This window comes from Hylaeus volcanicus, unplaced genomic scaffold (genome assembly GCF_026283585.1).
Source record: "Hylaeus volcanicus isolate JK05 unplaced genomic scaffold, UHH_iyHylVolc1.0_haploid 12197, whole genome shotgun sequence".
Taxonomy (NCBI): Eukaryota; Metazoa; Arthropoda; class Insecta; order Hymenoptera; family Colletidae; genus Hylaeus; species Hylaeus volcanicus.
In genome coordinates, this window is record NW_026533147.1 from 15,359 (window position 1) to 36,686 (window position 21,328).

General features: G+C 31.6%; 6 protein-coding genes and 4 long non-coding RNA genes across 24 annotated transcripts; 5 read left to right on the plus strand and 5 right to left on the minus strand.

Annotated features, from left to right (window-relative positions):
- The first annotated feature begins 96 nt into the window (after positions 1 to 96).
- LOC128882857 (uncharacterized) lies at positions 97 to 2,269 on the plus strand. 2 transcript variants are annotated; one of them, XM_054134637.1, is made up of 8 exons: positions 97 to 1,089; positions 1,133 to 1,211; positions 1,268 to 1,333; positions 1,387 to 1,462; positions 1,516 to 1,599; positions 1,665 to 1,743; positions 1,815 to 1,916; positions 1,977 to 2,269. In XM_054134637.1, the coding sequence occupies exons 1-8, from the start codon at positions 346 to 348 to the stop codon at positions 2,052 to 2,054; spliced, it is 1,308 nt and encodes a 435-aa protein (XP_053990612.1). In that variant the 5' UTR covers positions 97 to 345; the 3' UTR covers positions 2,055 to 2,269. The 2 variants fall into 2 exon arrangements, with proteins under 2 accessions (XP_053990612.1, XP_053990611.1); XM_054134636.1 differs by having other exon boundaries at positions 98 to 1,089; positions 1,812 to 1,916.
- A 103-nt stretch (positions 2,270 to 2,372) lies between these two features.
- LOC128882858 (uncharacterized) lies at positions 2,373 to 5,934 on the minus strand. Of its 2 annotated transcripts, XR_008458579.1 has the most exons (8): positions 3,674 to 5,934; positions 3,548 to 3,610; positions 3,454 to 3,484; positions 3,368 to 3,404; positions 3,266 to 3,318; positions 3,096 to 3,209; positions 2,927 to 3,038; positions 2,373 to 2,873 (listed from the first exon to the last, which is right to left on the minus strand). It is a non-coding gene; the product is annotated as an uncharacterized LOC128882858 (long non-coding RNA). The 2 variants fall into 2 exon arrangements; XR_008458578.1 differs by having other exon boundaries at positions 3,368 to 3,484.
- A 693-nt stretch (positions 5,935 to 6,627) lies between these two features.
- Positions 6,628 to 7,521, minus strand: LOC128882984 (uncharacterized). The gene is made up of 4 exons (XR_008458651.1): positions 7,403 to 7,521; positions 7,143 to 7,345; positions 6,987 to 7,099; positions 6,628 to 6,940 (listed from the first exon to the last, which is right to left on the minus strand). It is a non-coding gene; the product is annotated as an uncharacterized LOC128882984 (long non-coding RNA).
- Positions 7,522 to 7,701: 180 nt separating this feature from the next.
- Positions 7,702 to 10,681, plus strand: LOC128882981 (uncharacterized). Of its 10 annotated transcripts, XM_054134899.1 has the most exons (10): positions 7,988 to 9,045; positions 9,102 to 9,235; positions 9,332 to 9,488; positions 9,544 to 9,607; positions 9,659 to 9,706; positions 9,764 to 9,838; positions 9,902 to 9,986; positions 10,044 to 10,102; positions 10,154 to 10,310; positions 10,378 to 10,681. In XM_054134899.1, the coding sequence occupies exons 1-10, from the start codon at positions 8,236 to 8,238 to the stop codon at positions 10,433 to 10,435; spliced, it is 1,647 nt and encodes a 548-aa protein (XP_053990874.1). In that variant the 5' UTR covers positions 7,988 to 8,235; the 3' UTR covers positions 10,436 to 10,681. The 10 variants fall into 10 exon arrangements, with proteins under 10 accessions (XP_053990864.1, XP_053990865.1, XP_053990874.1 ...); XM_054134889.1 differs by adding an exon at positions 7,702 to 7,813 and having other exon boundaries at positions 7,887 to 9,045; positions 9,544 to 9,838; XM_054134890.1 differs by adding an exon at positions 7,847 to 7,968 and having other exon boundaries at positions 8,027 to 9,045; positions 9,544 to 9,838.
- LOC128882983 (uncharacterized) lies at positions 10,294 to 12,247 on the minus strand. Its single transcript, XM_054134901.1, has 10 exons — positions 12,239 to 12,247; positions 11,470 to 11,595; positions 11,263 to 11,418; positions 11,157 to 11,215; positions 10,977 to 11,099; positions 10,836 to 10,924; positions 10,716 to 10,789; positions 10,650 to 10,666; positions 10,547 to 10,599; positions 10,294 to 10,500 (listed from the first exon to the last, which is right to left on the minus strand). The coding sequence occupies exons 3-10, from the start codon at positions 11,336 to 11,338 to the stop codon at positions 10,443 to 10,445; spliced, it is 549 nt and encodes a 182-aa protein (XP_053990876.1). The 5' UTR covers positions 11,339 to 11,418; positions 11,470 to 11,595; positions 12,239 to 12,247; the 3' UTR covers positions 10,294 to 10,442.
- A 579-nt stretch (positions 12,248 to 12,826) lies between these two features.
- On the plus strand, positions 12,827 to 16,057 carry LOC128882979 (uncharacterized). Of its 4 annotated transcripts, XM_054134885.1 has the most exons (13): positions 12,827 to 13,082; positions 13,143 to 13,671; positions 13,744 to 13,799; positions 13,847 to 14,620; positions 14,668 to 14,753; positions 14,807 to 15,008; positions 15,086 to 15,225; positions 15,316 to 15,402; positions 15,452 to 15,582; positions 15,646 to 15,706; positions 15,754 to 15,816; positions 15,881 to 15,911; positions 15,986 to 16,057. In XM_054134885.1, the coding sequence occupies exons 1-13, from the start codon at positions 12,836 to 12,838 to the stop codon at positions 16,054 to 16,056; spliced, it is 2,478 nt and encodes an 825-aa protein (XP_053990860.1). In that variant the 5' UTR covers positions 12,827 to 12,835; the 3' UTR covers position 16,057. The 4 variants fall into 4 exon arrangements, with proteins under 4 accessions (XP_053990860.1, XP_053990859.1, XP_053990861.1 ...); XM_054134884.1 differs by having other exon boundaries at positions 12,827 to 13,671; XM_054134886.1 differs by lacking the exons at positions 15,646 to 15,706; positions 15,754 to 15,816; positions 15,881 to 15,911; positions 15,986 to 16,057 and having other exon boundaries at positions 12,827 to 13,671; positions 15,278 to 15,594.
- A 294-nt stretch (positions 16,058 to 16,351) lies between these two features.
- LOC128882980 (uncharacterized protein MG328-like) lies at positions 16,352 to 18,711 on the plus strand. The gene is made up of 8 exons (XM_054134888.1): positions 16,352 to 16,535; positions 16,612 to 16,751; positions 16,842 to 16,913; positions 16,981 to 17,073; positions 17,145 to 17,300; positions 17,377 to 17,514; positions 17,593 to 17,743; positions 17,820 to 18,711. The coding sequence occupies exons 1-8, from the start codon at positions 16,352 to 16,354 to the stop codon at positions 18,707 to 18,709; spliced, it is 1,824 nt and encodes a 607-aa protein (XP_053990863.1). The 3' UTR covers positions 18,710 to 18,711.
- On the minus strand, positions 17,395 to 19,011 carry LOC128882985 (uncharacterized). The gene is made up of 5 exons (XR_008458652.1): positions 18,874 to 19,011; positions 18,705 to 18,817; positions 18,492 to 18,644; positions 17,816 to 17,914; positions 17,395 to 17,756 (listed from the first exon to the last, which is right to left on the minus strand). It is a non-coding gene; the product is annotated as an uncharacterized LOC128882985 (long non-coding RNA).
- On the plus strand, positions 18,916 to 21,089 carry LOC128882982 (troponin T, fast skeletal muscle-like). The gene is made up of 15 exons (XM_054134900.1): positions 18,916 to 19,116; positions 19,161 to 19,248; positions 19,315 to 19,372; positions 19,444 to 19,509; positions 19,564 to 19,604; positions 19,651 to 19,723; positions 19,773 to 19,813; positions 19,876 to 19,945; positions 20,001 to 20,099; positions 20,150 to 20,301; positions 20,366 to 20,417; positions 20,465 to 20,553; positions 20,610 to 20,684; positions 20,733 to 20,843; positions 20,903 to 21,089. The coding sequence occupies exons 1-14, from the start codon at positions 19,040 to 19,042 to the stop codon at positions 20,802 to 20,804; spliced, it is 1,053 nt and encodes a 350-aa protein (XP_053990875.1). The 5' UTR covers positions 18,916 to 19,039; the 3' UTR covers positions 20,805 to 20,843; positions 20,903 to 21,089.
- LOC128882986 (uncharacterized) lies at positions 20,028 to 20,661 on the minus strand. The gene is made up of 3 exons (XR_008458653.1): positions 20,523 to 20,661; positions 20,362 to 20,460; positions 20,028 to 20,141 (listed from the first exon to the last, which is right to left on the minus strand). It is a non-coding gene; the product is annotated as an uncharacterized LOC128882986 (long non-coding RNA).
- Positions 21,090 to 21,328: the final 239 nt, after the last annotated feature.

Sequence of the window (21,328 nt, forward strand, 5' to 3'; positions counted from 1 at the left end):
GGTCTGTAAATGTTTAAAATGAAGCGAAATTCACAAAAAAAAAATTGGTTCCTTGTGAAATAGAACATTTGTATTACTATTATTTTTACGAGAAATAAGTTTTAATATAATTTTTGAGTCGACAAAAAAGTTTTGTATTATTACTTGGTCAAATTTGTGCATTTAATTGTTACGTTTAAAAAAAAAGTAAAAACTTTTTTTTATTTGTTTATCTTCTAAACAATTAAAATAAATGTATTTTTTTTTTTTTTAAACAAAAAGCAACTCTATTTTTGTTAATTTTTAATTCAACCCTTGTAAACATCAACATTATTACCCCTTTCAAATAACAAGACATAAAACACTATGGAAGGCTCCTCTGATTCAAATACTGTTTATAACGAATTTTATGATGAAGATTCCGCTTCAGGTGAATCAAATTATAATTTCCTTACTACAAACACCAAAAGAAGAGAAGCTAATAAAAAGAAATCAGGACAATATGAAACACCGCAAACTACCACCTCAGATCAACTCCACAGCTTACTAGCACCTTTTCAGTCTTGCTGTACAAACTCATACTTTGGCAAAGAAACCAAAGAAAACCAAGCATCAGAAAACCCTAATAATGTTCTTATGACATCAATACTTGAGCATGATGATCTTTACGAGGAACCATCATCTGAAACCTCCACTAATTCGGACGATACAAATATCGGAAACATTCCGGAAATCGTTGATACCACTCAGTTGAAACAACGCTATCAACAGACAAAGCTATCCAAAGATTTAGAAGACACTGTGGCCGAAGATATTATAAGCGAATTAAAGTCCAAAGGAGTCACTTACAGCTATCTTATCAATTCAAAAGCTTTGGATTCTACCTCGCAGTGGATGGTTTCCACAACACTTGACTTTACATTGAAGACTTATTGGTTAACGATTGATGACAATATAAAAGCGACCCTTGGACTTATGTGGTGTTCGCATATGGAGCTTAATCAACCCCTAACCTCTACAACACTTGAAAATCTTATGACTCTTTCTAATATTCCGAAATCTATTTCAATTCCTGAAGCACTTAAAACATATGATGAATTCGCCAATATGGTAATCCATCTATTGTATTCTCCAAAAACGAACTCTTTTACAGGAACTTTTACATGTGGTTGAAGCTCGTCTTGTTGAAGAAATTTTGGGAGAGTTTCAAGCCGCCGTTACCTCGGCTGCAAGTAGCTACAATTGACACTACCTCAATATTTTTTTTCAATAACTCTATTGTAACCAGATACATCTTCTACGTACTTTATCATTTCCAATATTAGAACTGTTATTCTTCGATGTACTCGATATGGTAATTTAAATTCGTATAAGAACACGGCACTTCACTTTTGCAATCATTTTCAGGAGATGTTCTTTTAATCAACGTCTTTGACACTGGAGTGGCAAAAAATCGTGGGCCTGCTTTTTTGTCTTTCAATAAGTAACCGTTATTGGATTTCTTTCCAGATGCAAAATATTAAAATAATTTTCTAGTGAAGATACTACAGAAAGATTTCTAATCAATCTTTTCACAATGGATCATGATGTCAAAACGTCCAAGCGCAAATTCAAAGCCTGGTACCTTATTTAGAAATATTGCACAATTTAACCACATTTTTTCATTACTTTCATTTTTCCTATAGGACTCTTTTTACAAGACCTATTCAATATATTAATGAAGATTCTGCCCCAGTAGAAGCTGCACAAGATGATCTTCCCAATGTATGTTCAATACAAAAACTAGTTTTTAAACAATTTTATTTTGGATCCTCCGCTTTTCTGTAATAAAGCAGAATACATCTCTAGTAAATACCGTCAGCAATGCAGTTTTAGATGATCCACAATACAATGCTAAACTCATGTATGAGAAAATTTATAATGCCGCTGATTCTGAGGTATATAAATAAAAACAACTAATTCCTTACAGTTACAATATCTTTTGTCGTTCTCTGTAGGCAACAGATGATGAGAATAACGTATTTACCCGTTCGCTTGCTGGTGGTGTCGAAATTTTGAAGAAAAAACAAAAGTAGTATTCGGAATCCGTCCTTGCTCTGTTCGAATATAGTGCAGGATAATTTCTTAATTCTCATCAACTGACGGCGTGAAATTAAAGATTAAGCGCCTCTTATCATGTTTTAAATTCGTTGTTAATATTATTTTTCTAGAATTCTTTGATCAACGGTAGCTTCAACAGAAAAACATCGAAGTAATTTGGTTTAAGAACAAAAATAAAATAAAATTCTTATTTACGTTTTCTCTTTTCCAATCACTTTCTTTTTCGACAAAGGGTATAGTGTCTACTTTTGTTATTCAAGAGAACACTCATATAATGAAATGCCTCATCTTCACCAAATCCTGCACTTTTAGACTTTATTCTACTTCATTTTCGTAAAGTGGCCTCTTTGATATTTTTTTTTCTTTTGATCCATACTCAGGTTTATTCAAGCAGTAGTCTTGTTTTGGTCTTATGATCCGTTAGTTTTATCCATAACAAGAAATTTTTCTTTCAAAACATATTAAATTCCTAGACAAATCTAGGTATATTAGTTTTATGTGTGTGAATTGTTTTCGTATCATTTCTCGAAGTGAATTTCAGTACTAAAAAATAAACGCTAAGTAATGAATTCCTTAACTAGTTTTTCTACTTTATTTTTTGAATTTGAAATAAGAAAATAGTTCCGGTTTATCTGCTTCATCTATCAAATTGATTAAAGAATCCACCTCGTCAGCTATCGTTATTCTTTGTAAATTAAAAAACGAAACGTCTCTATCTTGTTAATCTGCCGTCATTTTAGATTTACAAAATCTTAAGGTTACTTTTTATTTACACAAATCTTTATTACAAAACTCTGTAAAAAAAACATATAGAACACCATTTTAAAAATGTATTTGATAAATCTACCTTTTAATATTTCTCAACTACTGAGTAGTTTTCAGTTTTGCACTGCATATTGTGAGCATTTGTCATGACTTGTTCAATCGTCTTAATACATATTCACACCAGCGAAACGGCACTGTATGAATGTATTGACAGTCTTATCGAACGTCTATTTATATTGTACTTTGCTAACCCTCTCATAGTACCATACTCCAAAGATTAATATTAACTTATAAACTGCCTTTAACAAAACCAACGGAAAATATCGCATTCCCTAGATGTTCTTTATTCTATGCTTTGTCAAGTACTGTCAAACAATTTAAAACACTTGTTTATTAAATTGTTTACCAAATCATACGTTACCGATTAATTGCATGCTAGGTAAGCGTAAAATGAAGTTATTTTTATCCACACCCCTAAAAATTAATGTCGACTTATTTTCAACTCTGCAATTTTCAGTTGTACCCGAGTGGCAGTTGTTATCTTTTTGGTATTTATTACTCTGATCGGAAGGCAATACTCAGAAGAAACAAAGCAAAAAATGAGGATACCCTCAATGTTGAGAGACGCGATGACGTTTTCCTATTGTGTTAAAAAGACCAAGCTTTTTTTTTAACCGATTAAGTTTTAAAATCAAGTTGTTACCTTTCGTTTTGTAGTTTCCAAGCATTCTTGCATGTGCGCTTGGCACCGTTCGCATCTTGTACACTGTTTAATCAGACTTTATAAGCCTTACGACCAATAAATTAAAGTCCGTAAACCTTCACTTACAATATAAGGCATCGTTTGCCGGATCGTATTTCTCCTCATAAGCCTACTTATTAAAGGGAATACTCAATGAGAACAAGAGTTTCTCGTTCCGTAAGCAACGCACCCATAGGAGTCTGTTTTAGTACACTGCTACACCCATTTATGGCAGTTATTAGGTCCCACTCCGAAGAAATATTCCCATCTTTTATGTCTTAAATGGGGACTTTATCCACTCAAAGTATTCGATGCTGGACGTCCAGGAGGTCTTAAACTTTGATTAATTTTAAAGCTTTAGTTTTTCAAAAATTAAACTACATAAAACTATAGCCGCATTATTGTCTTTATTTACGAAGGAAAAAAAAAACAATTATTGGCTCATGAATTTTATTTAAAAAAAACGACAATTTTATATTAAGCACATGGATCAAAACAGTTGTTTTGGTCCTTTGTGCTCAAGATTTTGAAAATTCCGCACGCTTCCACGTCATATTATACAAGATACAATTTTCTGATTTGTTAACAGTCCGTCGTAGATTTAAAATTCTTCATCTTACTAGGCTATTATAACCTTGTTCAACTCGGTTAGAAAGATATTACTTTTCATTATTTTTCAAAACTACTATTACAAGAAATATTATTACAATAAGATTGAAAAAGAACATGGCTCCTTTTTTTTAGTTTTAAAAATTTTTATATCAGCTTCTATGTATAAACTACAACATACAAAATAGTGCCTTGTCCATTTTAAGACTTTAGAATTGCAACGCAAAACTTTGTTAATTCACAAACAGAACTGCAGTGCTCAAATAAACGTTGCACGAAAAACTGATGTTCTCTTTAGAGAAGCCGTCATTTAAAATTTTCAAAGATTTTTCCAAGTGAACCGTGAATTTTTTAGAAGCTTAATCAGGTAACAAGAGAAACAACACAAGTCAAAAGCATTGTAACCAGCCGCCCTCTCAGTTGAGATTGAAACGTGAACCGTCCGTTAGATTGACGAAGGAATAGAGCAAACACCGACACAAGAAAAATAAAAACGAAGGCTAAACGTCGCAATTAAAAATAAAACCACTACATAATTATCTAGAAACCTATTAAAGAAAAAGAATGAAATTACAATTTTTCAAAAAAAAACCTTTATAGCTGGTTGACCATTCAAGATGGTAAAGAGATAAGATTATTTATTAAAAAATTTAAACTGAATAAAGTAACCCTCGAACATTTTTAATGGATACAGGCCCCACTTCAGACATAAAAGATGGGAACTTTTCATTGGAGTTGATCTTAGTCGATTGCCTTAAGTTGGTATAGTAATCCGCTAAAACGGACTCTTACAGATGCGTTGTTTCGGCAACAAGAAAATTTTGTGTTTCATTGAGTATTCCCCATGAGCGATAGGCTAATAAGCGGAAGGATGCGCTGCCAAACGAAACCTAATATTCAGCAGTTTTAGGGCGCCTGCGGTCGACCGTCGCAGACTTTGACTGGATGAACTTCCCTTAAATTAGTTAAAAGAAAACCGTTTTTCGGAACGCCCTACTCGACGGCCTGGAGTTGATATAACAATGGTCTAAAACAGAATACAACGGGTCCGTCTTTTAATCAAAAATACGAAGCTCTCCGTTTCATTTAGTGAACTTCTTAAAGTATAGGCCGCAAAACTGAACTATAGGGTCTGATAAAAAATGGCCCATGTTATGACTTTTTGTTTTAATTGATCCATTACAGTAATCTGTTTTGAAAACGAAAAAATGATTCCTGAATAGAAAAACCATAATTCGGTAGTACTCTATATTATCCTTATATATATGCGGAAATTTAAAAACAGGGTCATTACCGTGCTGATTGGATACCATAATGATTGTTGATGGTATTTTTAAAATGTTCTCATAAAACAAGTGTCAATCGGTAGCAGTAGACATAGTATTCTTTTAAGAATTGGCGAAAAGCCTTCCGGCACTATTAAATGAACTGTTTAAAAAAAACGTAATATTTTTGTATGGAATAAAACAGCGCAATTCTCAAGTTCCTCAACACGTGACAGCGGATGCCTCTCATCAATACAAAACTTAGTAAGTTGCCATGCCAAATTATAAATGCTCGGATGAAATAGATGAAAAAAGAGAGGGTCGTTGCTAGAAAACAAATTTATTGCAATTGTACATTACACTGCGCAATCCGTAGGAGAACTATATTTCCTTTAGCTAAAAAAGAAACGGTACATGTTGTGCATATTTACCTAAACCAGCCAAAACTAAGTTAATTTTATTTGTTAAGCTAACGCGACTAGGTCTTTCTTAAACCAAATACACGCAAGACAAACTCATGTCGTTTAGACAAGAAAGAAGCACAAATTACCTAAAGTACGGATAATCAAGTAACAACGGTGATAACACCCCTTCAACATTGAGGTAAAGTGCTAATAATTTTGTGAGATATTGTTTAAAAAAGGTTAAAATCAAACAACCCTTTATTATAAAAGAATAGTAGTCGACTGCTAAGCATTGTTTTTCCTTTTTCACTTCGTTTAGCACAGTAATTTGAATGTATTAGTGATTAAAGATAATGAACAATCTACCAATCTTTGTATTTATTTTCGCCTTTTTTTAAAAAAAAACATATTTTACATGTATTAATTGCACCAATTTTTTAAATGTATGAATACGTTCAACAATTTATTTCTATTCATGTTTTTCAAATAATCCTTTTACCTGTTTTTTATTGTAATAAAAAAAAAGAATTCTACTTTATAATACAATGGAAAATTCAATAAAGCAATGTTTACAATAATGGTATCATTATGGGCTTTCAACTCTTTGAAATATTGTGAAACCTTCGGTAAAATTCTGGACTGTCGAGAATTTTTCCCTTTTGATATAAAAACATCACAAGAAAAATTGTGAGCAACTTTTTGATTAATTATCATTAGCTATAACTAAAATATGAAAAGCATGTTTTCCTGTGTAATTTTCTATTTTGACATTTCGTCCTTTGAAATCCATTCAAACATTTTCATGTAGGAAGTTAATGCTTCGAGTAAAAAAAAAAAGATAAGTATTCACATAATAATAAATTTCTCATGTTTGATAGTATTACTGAATTAAATGATGTTAGAGTCATATGATCTTATTAAAATATGACGATTTGACCAAACAAACAACATTTATTCAAATAACATCATTTACGGTTGTAATGGATAAATATATGAAGCTAAGTTTTCAACTTAACGAGGCACTGGATTCAGCCACTGGCCTCCTTGCCCGTAAGCCTCCGCTACGATTTCAGCTGCTGAAACACATTTGTGTAGTCATCAAAAAATGTTAAATGTAACAACCTTTTTTTTGTTTTTGAGAAATCCATACAAGTTGATACATTTTATAAGACAGGAAAAGTAGAAAGCAATAACCGAATGGAGACGTGTACCACACATCATTCTTCTTGCTATATCTACAAATTTTTTCAATAAATTGATTTTTAACAATATAAATACTTGTTAAAATAATGTAATCGGGAATATTCTTGATTTAAAAATGTTTCAATCGAATGGAAAACATCTTCAGCTTTTTTATTTTCCATACCCTTCCAAAGACTCACCCAACTTCTAGGTCGTAAAGCTTGTTCCATCAAATGGGTGTATCGGCTGAATAGCTGTTTCCATTGACGTCGTAACATTTTTATAGGTTATATACATATCTTAAAAAAATTAGCAAATTAGATTAGCTTCAATTTCTTGAAATTATTTTTTGTTACCTGTCTTTATACATTCAAGAGAGAAAAAAAAGATAAGGTTTATCGTATTGTAATGTAGACGAGGGAGAACGTTATACCAGAATATCAGAGTGTGACTAGTACTTTAATTCAACCCTATCGAGGTCTTCACAATCAAAATAGATAATAAAGTGTATTTCATTTATAATTTACGTCTCAATTTTCATGTTCACTATTTCGTCTTTTTTCGTAGGTACGTACGCCAGCAATAAAGTATAAGTTTAACTTAAACTAGCAAAAGAGTATCTTGATTTCTTTTGCGTTACTGCTTAAGAACCTAATCATAAAAACCCTAATATTTTTGAATTATGGCCAACCCATTATTTTTATCATAATTTTTTTTTGATATGAAATACCAGCAAATTTTTTTTTTTAATGTATTTCAATTTAATGGTACAAAAGTCTGAGTAATTAAATTGCGCAACGTAATACTTCTTTACAAAATTACCAAAGTGCATGCGTGCAGATACATTCACCCATAAAAAAATCCTACTTTACTTCGTACACTCTCATAAAATAGGAAAATTCAAACATTTTTTAATAATATAGTAAGATATTTTACATTCTTTTTCGAATTTCAAGTAATAATCGAATAATTTTTGTTAGAATCCGGCAAACAACTAAAGATCTTTTTGATCAATGATTTAGAAAAATATATATTAATTTATTTTGGTGATTTGTTTTCCTTTATTTTTCTCCATCAATAGAATTTATAAACATTACTATAAAGTAAACTTTGTCTTTTATCGCAATTAATTTTCTATTTGAATACTAGGACTTCAGTATTACAAAGTACCACAATAGCAAATAAAACAATGTGTGAATTGCTTCGTCTTAATTTAGTAACCAAGAAGCAGTCGGATATTTTCAAAAAAACGTGTGTAGGATCTGTTTCAACTTCTGCCACTGTATCCGATGTATCCGTGTTCCATGATCCCATAAAACATCCATCAACATTCAACACTTTTAGTTGGTCGTTTTATCGTGATAAATTATCTCATATAAAGCCTTACTTATGTCGACCTCGCTTTTGGCCTGCATCTCATAAACGGCAATCTAGACTTTTCTCAAAAAAATCAGTTCTAAGTATAAAATCTACCACATCGAAAAACTTTACAGAAGATCAGTTTAATGTGGATGCATTATTTGAACACCAAAAACAAAATTCTCATAAAGTTCCATCACAAAAAAGCGATTACTCGCCTACAAAATGTTTTATGGCGTCCTGTTTTTCAAGTTATGGGTCAGGATCAGTTCGACATTCCCGTAGGCGTGCTTCCTCTATATCACAGAGTACTTTGTTAGCACCACTAGAACCTGACTTACCATCACATAAAACTCATGTAGCAGCTCATCAACTGGGGATAAAAGAAGTTGCGATCCACTCCAGTAGACGCCGACTATCCTTAAGCCAATCAGATCCTGTTGGCTTTGTTGAAGAAGAACATGAAAGAGGAACTTGTCTTGTTAGTGAAGCATTGAAAGAAGTTAACGAAAAAAAACGGTTAAATAACAAAAGTGCAACAAAACGTAATAATAACCAACGTAATGCAGTACGAACACTCAACGGGCAGAGATTGAGTGTTACTGGTTTGCCTGCCTCCATGCCACAACAAGAGTTTGAAGTAGGTTTTCTTTATTTCGTCATACGTCTATTTTGTGCCTATTTTTCATGCGCAAGAAAAAAATCTATAAGATTTTCGCGAGTTGTCAAGAAGTCGATGATGTATGGTTATCTAGTATCGGAATAGGCTACACTTGTCGAAAAGGTTTGAAACCTGAAAGCCCAAATCAAGACGATTTTTTCATTTTTGTGTAAGGATATAGTTTTGTCATCATCATAAGTATGAAAAGACATAAAAAATACAAGACCAATTTTATTTTACCCTCATTTCATTTTTATTTATCTAGAATGGAAGATTGGGCGCTGTACGGGGTTTTCGATGGTCATGGACCGTTTGGACATGACATTTCAAATTTTGTTCAAAAACGTCTGCCTCGTCTTATCTATGAAAACACGTACTTTGAAAAAAATGCTAAACAGGCGCTTTGGTTCTCATTCATTATGGTGAATGTTTGATCAACAAATTTATCTTAATTTATTTTTCTAACATATTTGCTAGGTTCAAAAACTTCTTGAAATTGAATCAGGTTGTCGCAATACATTCAGTTGTGTTTTAAGTGGATGTACGGCTACAGTTGCACTACATCAGAAAGTAGAAAATAAATTATATGTAGCTCACGTAGGAGACTCCCGCTGTGTTTTAGGACGCCATAGCCAAAATGGTACTTATGCCTTTTTTTCATTCATTTTGCGATTAAAAGAACAAAATGGATATTTAGGAATTACGGCAGTAGACTTGACGATTGATCATAAACCAAACAATGAAGCTGAAAGGCGTCGTATTTTGGAACGTGGTAAAAAGAATTTATACTAGCTATTTTACAAAGACGCATTAGCTAGCATACTATTCTATTTAGGAGGAGAGCTACGCAAACTAGAGGGAGACCTGTCGTATCGAATTTTTCTTAAAAAAAAACAATTTCCTGGTCTTGCTATATCAAGGTAAAAATGTTTTTTGTTTAAAAGATTTTTTCTTTTAATATTTATACTATATCGTAGAGCCATAGGGGATACAGCAGGAGCTCAAGCCGGAGTTAGTTGTGAACCAGATATTAGAGGTTTGTTATTGTAATTTTTGTGGAAAATATGTCTTTTTATGTACTATAAAGAATATACATTAAATTCACGAGACACTTTCATCATACTGTGCTCGGATGGTGTTTGGGAATTTTTGAGCTCAAAATTTGTCGTGGAGCTTGTTTACTGCAATGGACCCGACGCCGTGCAACTTAGTGCGGATATGATAGCACGAGAGGCATGGGAGAGGTAGGCGATTTCATAAGTAAATTTTATTTGGTTCATTACCAAAAATTTTGTTTTTCATTAACATTAGATGGATAGAAGAAGGAAATGTAGTTGATGATATCACTGTTGAAATTATTTATCTTTAAAATTCAATTACTCTAGTTTTGGAGTTATACGGGGGTCAGTATGAAATCGACACAATGACGACAACCTGTTTTTAAAAACAGATATAGCTTTGTATTTATTATTATTTTTACGTTTTGATAGCTTCCCATACTGAACCAGAACCCGTTGAAAACGTGGATAAAACCTATTGTGTTTTTTATTTTATTATCGCAACAAACCAAACTTTTGTTTTACTTGATAAGGGAAAACACCTATTCAACTTAAAATCACATATTATGCATAGTAAAATTGTTAACCTACAAGTGTACGGAAAGCTTTTAAGAGCGCAAAGTTTAACGGGTCCCGCAAAAATACACGCGCATAAAACACTGACTCTAAAAAAAAATATTTAAAAACGAACATAATTTATTTATTACTTACACTTGATTCAATACGTTAGTAACCTGGTTGTATGTGCCATACATTGAATAACAAATTTTTCTTGCGTCGTCACAAGAATTAATTATCTGCTTGTTAAGCATTCAAAAAAAAAAACACACTACACATACCTATACAACATACCTTGTTTAGTCGCTCACAATCCCGATCATTATCACACGGGACATCCTGCGAACTAGAATTTGTCGTTAACCCGGAAAATCTATGGGCAGAATACGTTAAAAACGAATTTTCAGCTCGTTCAATCTAAGAACGGAAAGGAAACAAAATAGGTATGTGTACTATTTAAATGCTATAGCGTACTTTCTTTATGCCCAGTTGTAAGAGACGAGATGCAATAATTTCTACATGACCTTCTTTATCTAAAAAGATTAACCTTTGTTGATTATTTTCAGACAAATATACCTACAGATACTATCTTCTGGGACTTCTATACGCGGCATATCATTGGTCTCCACAATCTCAGATGTTTTTCCCAAATCCATGATAAACTCATTCAAACAGGCAACCTCGCCGGAATTCGGTCCATATTTTTTTTTTAATACAGCCTTTAAAACAGGTAGGACTACACGGATACATAATGAGTAAATTACACTACCTTAAACATGACGGTTACCATTTATCGTATTCGATTTATTTGTTGCAACATTGATCTTTTCATTATTTGGTACATCCAAACTAGGTTCAAAAAAAAATCCAGCCTTTTTTATTAATTTATGTTGAATACCATAACAACATGGTACTAGAGAAAAAAAAAATAGTAGATGCTTTAACCAGAAATGCATTGAAAAACATAATTGTTTTATTATTTCAAAAAATACTTATTGTTTGCTTATTTTGTCCCAATTAAAAAAAAATATTTGTTAGTTTCACTAAACGCACTGGGCGGGAGTTTTAATATGCCAAAACTAGGAATTTTTCACTCTTAGAAACAGAAAAAAAAAGAAGTAAATTAAGATGCAGAGAATCTTTTATTATTTTAGCACTTGATTTCTTATTCTTGTTCTAAAAATTAAATTTAATAGCTTTCAAATATGGTGATTTAGTTTTTATAGTACTGATGAACGACGTAATTTTTTAATTTTTTTAGCAGGAAACAAAAATTTGTTTTGTACTGATTTCGTTAAAACTGATAATATTCTAGAATTTGTTTATTACGTCGCAAAACTCGTTATCCTACACTATGAATCATACTTATTAGAACAAATTTTCTTTCAATTTCGATTACACTCTAAAACAATCTTTCATGCTTTTAAATATATTGATTATAAGTTGAATATACATAAATAAAACTAATTTTATAGGAAATCTTTCTTTAACGTTGACTATAGAAATTTCTGTGCGATCATAGGAATACCAGTAGCTGACGATTTATTTTAAATTACCTGGTACTTTTGTGTGGTTGGTAACTTTTTTATTGTTAAAAAAATGAACTATTTACTGGAAAAGAAAGATGTTCTTTCTACAGCCAAGCAAGAATTAAATCAAATAAAACCAAATCTGCATCAGAAAGTGTACCTTAAACGTGGAAACGTTTTATTTATATCATCTAAAGAAGAAGCCTTGGAATATCTTGCAAAGCGAGAAAATTGAAACGTTGTCCTGTAACAAATAAATCTTCTGGACAATTTACCATCATAAATGGGTAATATCATCATCTACAGCAACCTTTATGTATCTAGTCAATCTTCAACTATTTTCAATCGTTCTACTATTTTGAAATGCTACTAAAAATAAATTACTTACCGAATTTTCTTGTACCTATTTCAATCCTTCATTTTTTTCATAATAAAAGAATTGTTTCAAAAGTTCAAACGCGTACGCAACACGTGACGACCTAACAGACAGAAAACATTATTGTAACAGCCTCTTTCTAATGGTGTTCATTAAAAAAATTATATAAACACACTTTTGCACTTGTGTACTAAAAGGTTTTTTTTTTATTAAAAATAAGAAAGAAGAAAATACCTTGTACTATAGGCATGATTTCTGACAATGCGGGCTTATGCTCTGAGCGCTACTGGTGTGGTCATCCCTCAGTCGAAATGGTAGATGGACGCATATACTTTTACACACCAGAAGAAAGCTTAAGGAGGTTAAAGCTTTTTCGTGACAATACTTATTTTGCACCTAAAGTTAATGCTGGTGCAAAACTATCTAAAAATTTAAAATGGGATAACATCAATGGAGATGATAGTAATGGAAAAATGACATTGTTATCTGAAAAGGGTGAAACACACATAGTTGTACTCTTAGTTTCGAATGTTCCCTATCATATGTCACCCGCAGAATTATGTGAATTCCTCATGGGACAACAAGGCTGTACTTCTTGGTCTGCAAAAAATACGGGCGTGGAACTAATCAAGACTCTCTACAGTCCTTCAACACCTAGTTATTTTTGCTTATTATTTTGTTATGTTGAAACTGTGTATTCATTGTTTCATGCTCTTTTCAATAAACCGTATAATCCTCTAGAGCCCAATAAATGTTGCTTACATATTGTTGAAAATTTAACTGCGGAACTATCATCTAACGATATTCCGTTAAATATGCGTTTAATTCCCCCTCAAAAAAACTCTAAATGTTCATTCGACTACCACGAACCACACATTACCGGTTTTCATAATACTACCACTAACGTTTTAGAAAATTTCCATGTGACGAATTCTGATAGTAAGCGTTCGCTTACAATTCCTGACAAAACATATACAATTGATGAATTACCCGAATGTGCTTTATCAGCGAACGAATGTTCACATAGTGATAAAGTAACAAATATTCCAACTTCATATTCACAAAAAAGTTTAGAATTTGTCAGGTATTTGAAAAAAGTAAAAACGTTTATAATTTCACATTGTAACTTCTCCTAATATCGTGTTGCACTTTTTAGTGATAAGTTGGAAAAAAATGATGAAGCGTTTGAAAATGTACAATCACTTTATAATGGTGAGTCATATCACAGTTATAGTACATTAAACCAATCAATTTTTCAGAATCTCAATACTATACCCGATATTTCCCATTTTCAGAAAATTATAGAACAATGTCATACGACTGTAGTCTTAATAAAGAAAAAAATGATATTTTACAAGAATTCAAAGAATCACGATGCCAAATGACTTACAGAAGAAAGCCTTTAATACGCTCAAAATCGCAACCACTTTACAAAAGTTATAGTACAAGCGAATTTGCAATGAAATCTACACCCACCCGTTATTCCAATGAAACTTTAACGGACTTTCACAAACTAAATTATAAATCTAGTTTGTTGCAATCAGACATAGAGCAGCTTCAATCAGATAACGTTTCGCAATCAGCAAAAGAAGTTGTCGCAGAGACTTCAGCGTATCATTGGGTCTCCCCCTTTTTTTTGATTAATCGTTATGAGTCGACTGCTTATTGCGGAGTTTGTTTAGAAAAAATTTTTTTATCTTCTGCTGTATCAGCTATAAATTTTCCCAATAATAACAATATCTTAATTAAGGTTTACAAATCTTTAACATCTACCGTTCACACAAACCGAGTCAAGAACGTGCTTGTGAATGTTTTATGTGGCCACACATTTCATGGAGAGTGCTTGCTCAATTGGTTTGATGCTACCTGTCCATATTGTCGATACCAACAATATCCGTGTAAACCTTCTAGCTGTGATATTTGTGGTCAATGTCGTGATATTAAAATGTGTTTGATATGCGGTTTTTTGGGGTGTGATTCCATAAACCCTTCCGACAGAAGCTTTTTTCCTACAATGAACCGTTTTTTAGAAGGTATAACTAGTCTGTACAATTCCAATCTTGTTAATTTATCTCAACAGATCATCACGGTGCTTTGTTTAGAGAAGCCACTACGTTTCACGCCTACCAGCATTTCGTAGATTTTCATCATGTGTATGCTATTGAAGTAATAATTGTTTTTTAGTTCCGTTTGACTGATGCATAAACGTGAAATTTCAGATTGAAACTCAACGCGTCTGGGATTTTAGTCGTAAATTATATGTTCATCGCCTTCTACAAAGTAGAACAGATGGAAAGCTTGTTGAATTTTGCCCTCCAACACTTAACATACAAACAGAAACAAAAAACCTATCTAGCTTTTCGTTAAACAATACCCATTCGCAACGCGAGCGGCAATCATGTACACCCTTTGAAGAAGGTGGTAAGCGACACTTGATAGTAAAAAAATCATAGAAATCTCTTAAACTTACTTTCTAAATGAATTTTTTTTTAATTCAGATATGACGGACGCTAATCATGTTAGCTATGCTTTATCTGAGGATTTCAATACTCGTCTTTCTCAGAAATTAAATGAACAACAAGACTATTTTTCGGAATTGTTACAAGATATGAATATAATATTTGACGATATAGATAAAGTATGTTAAGCACTTTAAAAACTTATTTCGAAAGGTTTTTTCACAATAAAAGATCTATTAAAATGTAAAAATTCCTTCACTGTGGAGTAGGATATTGATACAAGGCAGAAAACGTTGAGGGAAGAAATTCGATCAGTCAAGCAAGAACTTCATCACTTAAACGACATGTTGAAACTTGTAATGTCATGATGGAATATACTATTGTCAGTTATGTTCCATACTATAGGAAGAAGCTAAAGAGTATGATTTATTGCGAGAAAAAAAAACCTTAATAACTGAAAAAGGAAATTTATTAAGTCTTAATAATCAACTAACTAAAAAATTTCAGAAACTTCAAAAAGGACATTCACATAATTTGTATGTCGATTTAAAATTATACATGGATTGTTCTATCGTGAAACGTTTATTTTTTATTTAAAGAGAATGTCAAATAAAAAAAACAAATGATGATAACCAGCGCCTGCAAGAACTTAATCTTGAAGTAAGCGATGTATACAATCTATAAATAATTTGGTTTATCCATTCAAGATTCAAAGTTTGGAATTTCATATCAAAACTCAAGAAGAATTAGTTCGTACGGGTTTTATACAAGTATTTAATTGAAATTGTCTGTCTATTTATTTATATTCTAATTTTTTTTTTAAATATGCACCAGCCCACTTCTTTAATCCTTAGCTATTCTCGAAGTAAAAAAAAAAAATCATATAAAAATTGAATTTTTTTTAATATTTTTTTTTTAAATAAATAAATGTTTTTCTAGTTAAACTAGTTTTTCCAAAAAAAAAAAAAAAAGATTTCGTTAATAACATGGTATTTAATCCGTTTATGTAATGGTCGATTTTTTTCCAATATACTTGAAGGGAATTCACAAATGGATTCAGTTTTTTTTAAAGTATCAACGTATTGTAAAATGAGAAGAAGACATTTATTTAAAATTATTTCTTAGCGCAATATCCAATTTTATTATGTTAGTTATGGTAAAAATCGAAATAACCCGTGTAAACGTAAAAAAGAACATTCTTTCCTCTAAAAAAAAACTACACCGTTACAGAAACGTGTGCGTGCAGAGAAAAAAGGAAAATGTTAAGGATTTAAAAAAAAACCTACAGAAGTTTTCAAATATAAGATGAATCTTAGAGAAGTCCTTTTTTTCGCTAAAGACATTAAGATGTCTTCACGCTTGTTGGCGAATTGCTACCTTCAGTTACCTTTATCCTGTCATTCTTGTATTCCCGTAGAGACACTGAATTGGGCTAAGTGTACTGGTAGTAATCCAGGAGTCAGTGAGGATTATACAAGTTATACTTTAAGTAATCGTGTTGTTAAGAAAAAAAAAAGTTTGAAGTCAGTAGCCAAGTTTTATTGTATATATTTCGACTATGTTAGACGATTGGGATACGGATAGTTTCGCTTCCCTCGGAATTCAAGAAAATGACGATGCCAATGCCGTTAATATTGTGTTACGTAATCTTGTCGATTTTTATCATTATGATGTTTTGCATCATATGAATTATTTACGGCCTTCAGTCAGTGTGGATTTGTTTGTATATTGAAGCTTTCTACCATGAAAAAAAAATGGAAGTTTTCTTTGTTTTCATAGTCTTGTTTGATAACAGATTGACAAATTGGTCCAAAATTCATTAAGAGAAACCCCACATTTCGCAAACAGCGATTGTATGGATGCACTTGTAAGAGAGATTACGTGGCTATGATAGCAAAGTTTCAGTTAATAGGAAATTTTGTGTTTCGAAATAGTTGCAGGAGAATGAAGCTTTAGTTAAAGAAAAAAATAAGGTTCAAGATGTTATAAAAAGCTTATCGAGTGAAATAAATAATTTGCAACAAGATGTACGTCTACTTTTGCTTTTCGTTGTCTCTTACATCACGTAAATTTTTCCTTACTATAACGTCTATCATAGAAATTAGCTGATCAACATCAAATCGAAAAACTTCAATGGACTATTCGAACGTTGACGCAAAAAGTTCAGGAGACTCAAGCACAAAAACTTAATGATAATGACACGACTTGCAATTCATATATTGATAATTTGATCCAGAAAAAAAATTCTGAGCAGGTAGAGCGGTGTATGTAAATTTTGTGAATTAGTCTTAAGCAGAACAAAAAAGATTGTTCTTTTTTTTTATTTTTAGATCCAATCATTAGTTCGAAATATAGAACTAGCCAATAGGAAAATTTATCGACTAAAACAACTTAATACAAAGTTTCTTGCGTTACGTTTTAAAAAACAATCTAAAGGACTTGCTAATTTACAAGGCTCTTACAAACTGGTGAAATTTTTAATTATTATATTGGAAAAAATACACTACATTACATACTTTTATTTTTCTTTTGGTGTTTTGTACTAGAATAAACAAATAAAATTTAAATGTGACCCACAAGATTGTCGTAAATCAAATGCTATTTCTTCTAGTGCCCGAAGAACTTTTTTACTTTACTCGTACCGTCGGAAGGATAGCGTTGTTAAGGAAAGTAACGTGCAGGCGGTATTAGATGATGGTAAGAAAAGAAACTATAGCATAGAATTATGATGAGTCTGACTTTCATGGGATTACTTTTTTATGTACTGACCAAGAATTATTAACAATAAGACAAAATTTAAATCGCATGAAAGAAGAATTTAAAATATTAACGGAAAAATTTGATCAAGTACAAGATGAAAATGCATCTCTGAAAAATAAAATGCAAGATCAAAACTATTTGAAAGGTGTTCTTCAAAGCAAATCAAGTTTTATTGCAGAACTGAGAAAAACTGTTTTACATCAAGAAGAACTTATTGCATATCAAAAAACGGCTATAGAAAATTATTATAAGGATTATGGATATTTCAATTGTAGCGAAAATTCGGGAAGAAAAAACAAAGCAAGGTTAAAACGAAATCAAACGTTTGCATTCGGAAAAAATATTTTTGATGCCGAAGACGAAAAAGTCTCTCTTTTAACTTTTTCCAATTTACAGAAGCTTTGGAAAGCAGAAGAAGAAAAGAAAAAGTTGGTTCAGCAAATTGAAACATTACAAAAATCTCATAAAAATGAATTAAGTAAACTACGAGAGATTTATTTGAAGCGTGTGTCACAGTCACAACAGCAAATGGGTGACGTTGTTGCTCAATTAAAACAAAAACTAAAGGCTTTAACAGAAAAAAACAAAGCAAACAGTGACCACATATTGTCATATCAAAAACCAAGTGCCTATGAAACTAATGAGAAGAATAAAAAAGATAAGGAAGATTTGAAAATAACGTCACCTGATTTATTATTAAAAATCCCTAGTTCCACAGCTTCAATTTTCGTTCCTGTTACCGCTTTTCAAAAAAACCACGATTCGATTACATTCCATGTCACTTTTCCGGCTCAAAAGATTTATGTTTGTCCAAAAAATAAAACGATAGGTATTATTTCTGATGTTTCGGAAACTTCTTGTGAAATCAATTCGTGCATGTTAAATATTGAAAACCTACCTTGATAATCCTACAATTCTTCGTAATTTTAACCTTGTGACCATCGTCCATTTTGTTATTCAATTCGCAACATTCTTGTTTGTGCGTTTAAAAAATTGTACTCTGTACATACCCTAGTAACATTTTTTTTTTAATTGTGTTAATAAAGCATTTTGTAGATTTGCTTAACTGTATATAAGAGATACAGACCAAAACTTTTTAGAAACATTAAAAGATTGTATGTTGCAAATTTTATAATTGAATCTTAACAAAATTATTTTTGCTTTCTGCTTGGGCGGTAGTTATGCAGACATTCACAAATTATGAATTGAGTCAAATCAACTACACCATAAGAAATGAGGAAATTACTGTTTCTTATAACTTGCAGCATAATATATAAGAATGTGATTGTGGCATTACGAAGAACAAAAGAGTAAAAAGCTTTTCATGAATCTTTAGTACAGTAATGTTATGTAGACCTAATATTCATTTAAGTGCTCCTATTTATGATACGGGGCATAAAGATGTCATGGAGAAATTGGATTCCATGGAACAAAAGCTGGATGTATGTTTACACAGTGTATCAGTTTTTTGTTTCATGGTAGTGGATTTTTGAAATGATCAATACTAGCAAAGAGCAGTTATCCCGAACTCCGTATATCCAAAATATTTAAATAATATAGACCAGGGTAATTTTTTTTTCTACAATTCAAACTTTTTTCAACGTTGTCAATAATTTTATTTAAAAAAAAAATAATAGAAGTTGAGCTTCAACATGAACGGTCGCAAGAACAATTAGATGAGGAACGTGACAAAAATATACAACGTGAGTAAAGCATGAATTGAAATTTTTAATAATACTGCGACTCTTTTTTGTTAGAATTGGAGCATAATAAAGATGAATATGCCAAAAAAGCAGAAGTATTTTCTTTAGAGTGCAGTGCCATTTTGATTTAAAATATTTTAGACTGCCGGAAGGTCTGAAGGAGCACTGAAAAATTTAGCAGCGGACGGATTGGAAAGTGCAGATACAGATCACGGTAAAATTCATATCTATTCCTTTTAATAATCTATCGTATATAAGATTAGCCGAAGAAGAACTTGAAAGACAAGAAGAAAATGATCAACGTGTAGGGTAGAGAATGTGTAACATTTTGTTCATTAGTGAAAATGAGATTGTGTTCATAACTAGAAATCCATGGAAAAAGAAAAATTGGAAGAAGATAAATCAGAACAACAACACAGGAACGATGATGAAGAAGGTGGTGATGTCGTCTGGCGTCAACGTATGTGAACGATTGATATTATTTTTTTCAGAGGAAGAGAGTAAAACACAATCAAAATCTATTATAAAGCCCGAAGACAAACAACTTGAAGATATAGCTTCAGAGGCTTTTGATGATGCAGAGAAAACCCGTACTGTTTTTTCAACTTTCAAGTTGTTTCAATTTGGTTCTTCTGTTTAGTTACCGAATCCGACAATCTGTCAAAACAATTTGACTCAAAGGAAGAAAATGAAATTTTGACTTCGACAACGCATTTAAAGGAAAAAAATAAAGAGGCTTTATTACAAAAAAACAAAAAACCAAGTGAAAATATGAAAAATAATACATTTAATGTACCGTTAATTTTAAGCTAATAAAGGTTGGGGCTTACATAATATTTTGTCTCTTCTTACCTAGCATGCTGAAAACTCTTCTGAAGTCCTAGGATTATCAAATATGCCCTGTCCATGTAATTGTTTGAATGTATTTTACGAAAATAATTTTAAAGGTTTCTAGGCATTCAAAAAATGATGGAGCAACCTTGTTTAAAAGAGAATGCCAATGAAAATACTACCATGAATTCAGAAGAATGTGAAAAATCCGAAGTAAGAAGAATGACAAGGTTAACATACAAATCAATATTTTTTGCGTGGGCAATTAGGAAAAATTAAAAGCATATGAAACCTTAGAAAAAACAAAAGATAAGGCAGAGTCGATGCTTCATCGTTCGGACAAGGTTAAATTCGGTTTAGTTTTATATAAAAATTTAAAATGAATTTTATAGAAATCAAACGTAAATATACATGGGAGCGAAACGAAAGAAGAAGATGATGAAGAAGAGGATAGTAGCCTTTAAAATATTGTCTAAATTGAGCTTAACGTCATTTGATACCAAGTGTGTAATTGCGGGAATCATCAAGTGCGTTAGTTTAATTTTTTTTTAATTTGTCGCAGTAATTCCAAGTGTACGAAATTGTTGGAAACACCAACAAGTCCCTTAATGCGCCTTTAAACTTGTAGCATAAGCTCTTTTCCTAGTTTTACTAGTGTAAAAAATAAAAATTTATTGACTCATTGATCATATATACTTGATATATGTTCTGTTCTCATTTTTGAAAAAGAATTGTACAAAAATAGATTACCTTTGAAAACATTTTTGAAATACTTCTGGGTTGGTTTCAATATCATATAATAGCTCTTGCCCTATGGTGAATCGCAAATGTTATATGATTTTCCAATATACTAGCAGAAATAAATTTTATACACGTATATTTCCAATGATTCGTTAGTAAGTTGCATTCATTTCATTCAATGGTAAGGGATCATTTGGGGAGCCATTTTGTTATAGTGTAAAAAGCTTTCATTACCACCTAAAAAGTA

Excerpts from the sequence above, each read along its gene's own strand:
- LOC128882857 (XM_054134636.1), top strand. The coding sequence starts at position 346 with ATGGAAGGCTCCTCTGATTCAAATACTGTTTATAACGAATTTTATGAT. Across the intron at positions 1,334-1,386 it reads TCTTCGATGTACTCGATATG|GAGATGTTCTTTTAATCAAC; the intron begins GTAATTTAAATT and ends AATCATTTTCAG. Across the intron at positions 1,463-1,515 it reads GCTTTTTTGTCTTTCAATAA|TGAAGATACTACAGAAAGAT; the intron begins GTAACCGTTATT and ends ATAATTTTCTAG.
- LOC128882981 (XM_054134889.1), top strand. The coding sequence starts at position 8,236 with ATGTGTGAATTGCTTCGTCTTAATTTAGTAACCAAGAAGCAGTCGGAT. Across the intron at positions 10,103-10,153 it reads TTGTGAACCAGATATTAGAG|AATATACATTAAATTCACGA; the intron begins GTTTGTTATTGT and ends TGTACTATAAAG. Across the intron at positions 10,311-10,377 it reads GCACGAGAGGCATGGGAGAG|ATGGATAGAAGAAGGAAATG; the intron begins GTAGGCGATTTC and ends CATTAACATTAG.
- LOC128882983 (XM_054134901.1), bottom strand. The coding sequence starts at position 11,338 with ATGGATTTGGGAAAAACATCTGAGATTGTGGAGACCAATGATATGCCG. Across the intron at positions 11,100-11,156 it reads TACAACTGGGCATAAAGAAA|ATTGAACGAGCTGAAAATTC; the intron begins GTACGCTATAGC and ends TTCCGTTCTTAG. Across the intron at positions 10,925-10,976 it reads ATTGTGAGCGACTAAACAAG|CAGATAATTAATTCTTGTGA; the intron begins GTATGTTGTATA and ends ATGCTTAACAAG.
- LOC128882979 (XM_054134884.1), top strand. The coding sequence starts at position 12,836 with ATGATTTCTGACAATGCGGGCTTATGCTCTGAGCGCTACTGGTGTGGT. Across the intron at positions 14,754-14,806 it reads ATCATGTGTATGCTATTGAA|ATTGAAACTCAACGCGTCTG; the intron begins GTAATAATTGTT and ends GTGAAATTTCAG. Across the intron at positions 15,226-15,315 it reads TATTTGACGATATAGATAAA|GATATTGATACAAGGCAGAA; the intron begins GTATGTTAAGCA and ends ACTGTGGAGTAG.
- LOC128882980 (XM_054134888.1), top strand. The coding sequence starts at position 16,352 with ATGAATCTTAGAGAAGTCCTTTTTTTCGCTAAAGACATTAAGATGTCT. Across the intron at positions 16,914-16,980 it reads GCGATTGTATGGATGCACTT|TTGCAGGAGAATGAAGCTTT; the intron begins GTAAGAGAGATT and ends GTTTCGAAATAG. Across the intron at positions 17,515-17,592 it reads TACAAGGCTCTTACAAACTG|AATAAACAAATAAAATTTAA; the intron begins GTGAAATTTTTA and ends GTTTTGTACTAG.
- LOC128882982 (XM_054134900.1), top strand. The coding sequence starts at position 19,040 with ATGAGGAAATTACTGTTTCTTATAACTTGCAGCATAATATATAAGAAT. Across the intron at positions 19,510-19,563 it reads ACGTGACAAAAATATACAAC|AATTGGAGCATAATAAAGAT; the intron begins GTGAGTAAAGCA and ends CTTTTTTGTTAG. Across the intron at positions 20,685-20,732 it reads TGCTTCATCGTTCGGACAAG|AAATCAAACGTAAATATACA; the intron begins GTTAAATTCGGT and ends TGAATTTTATAG.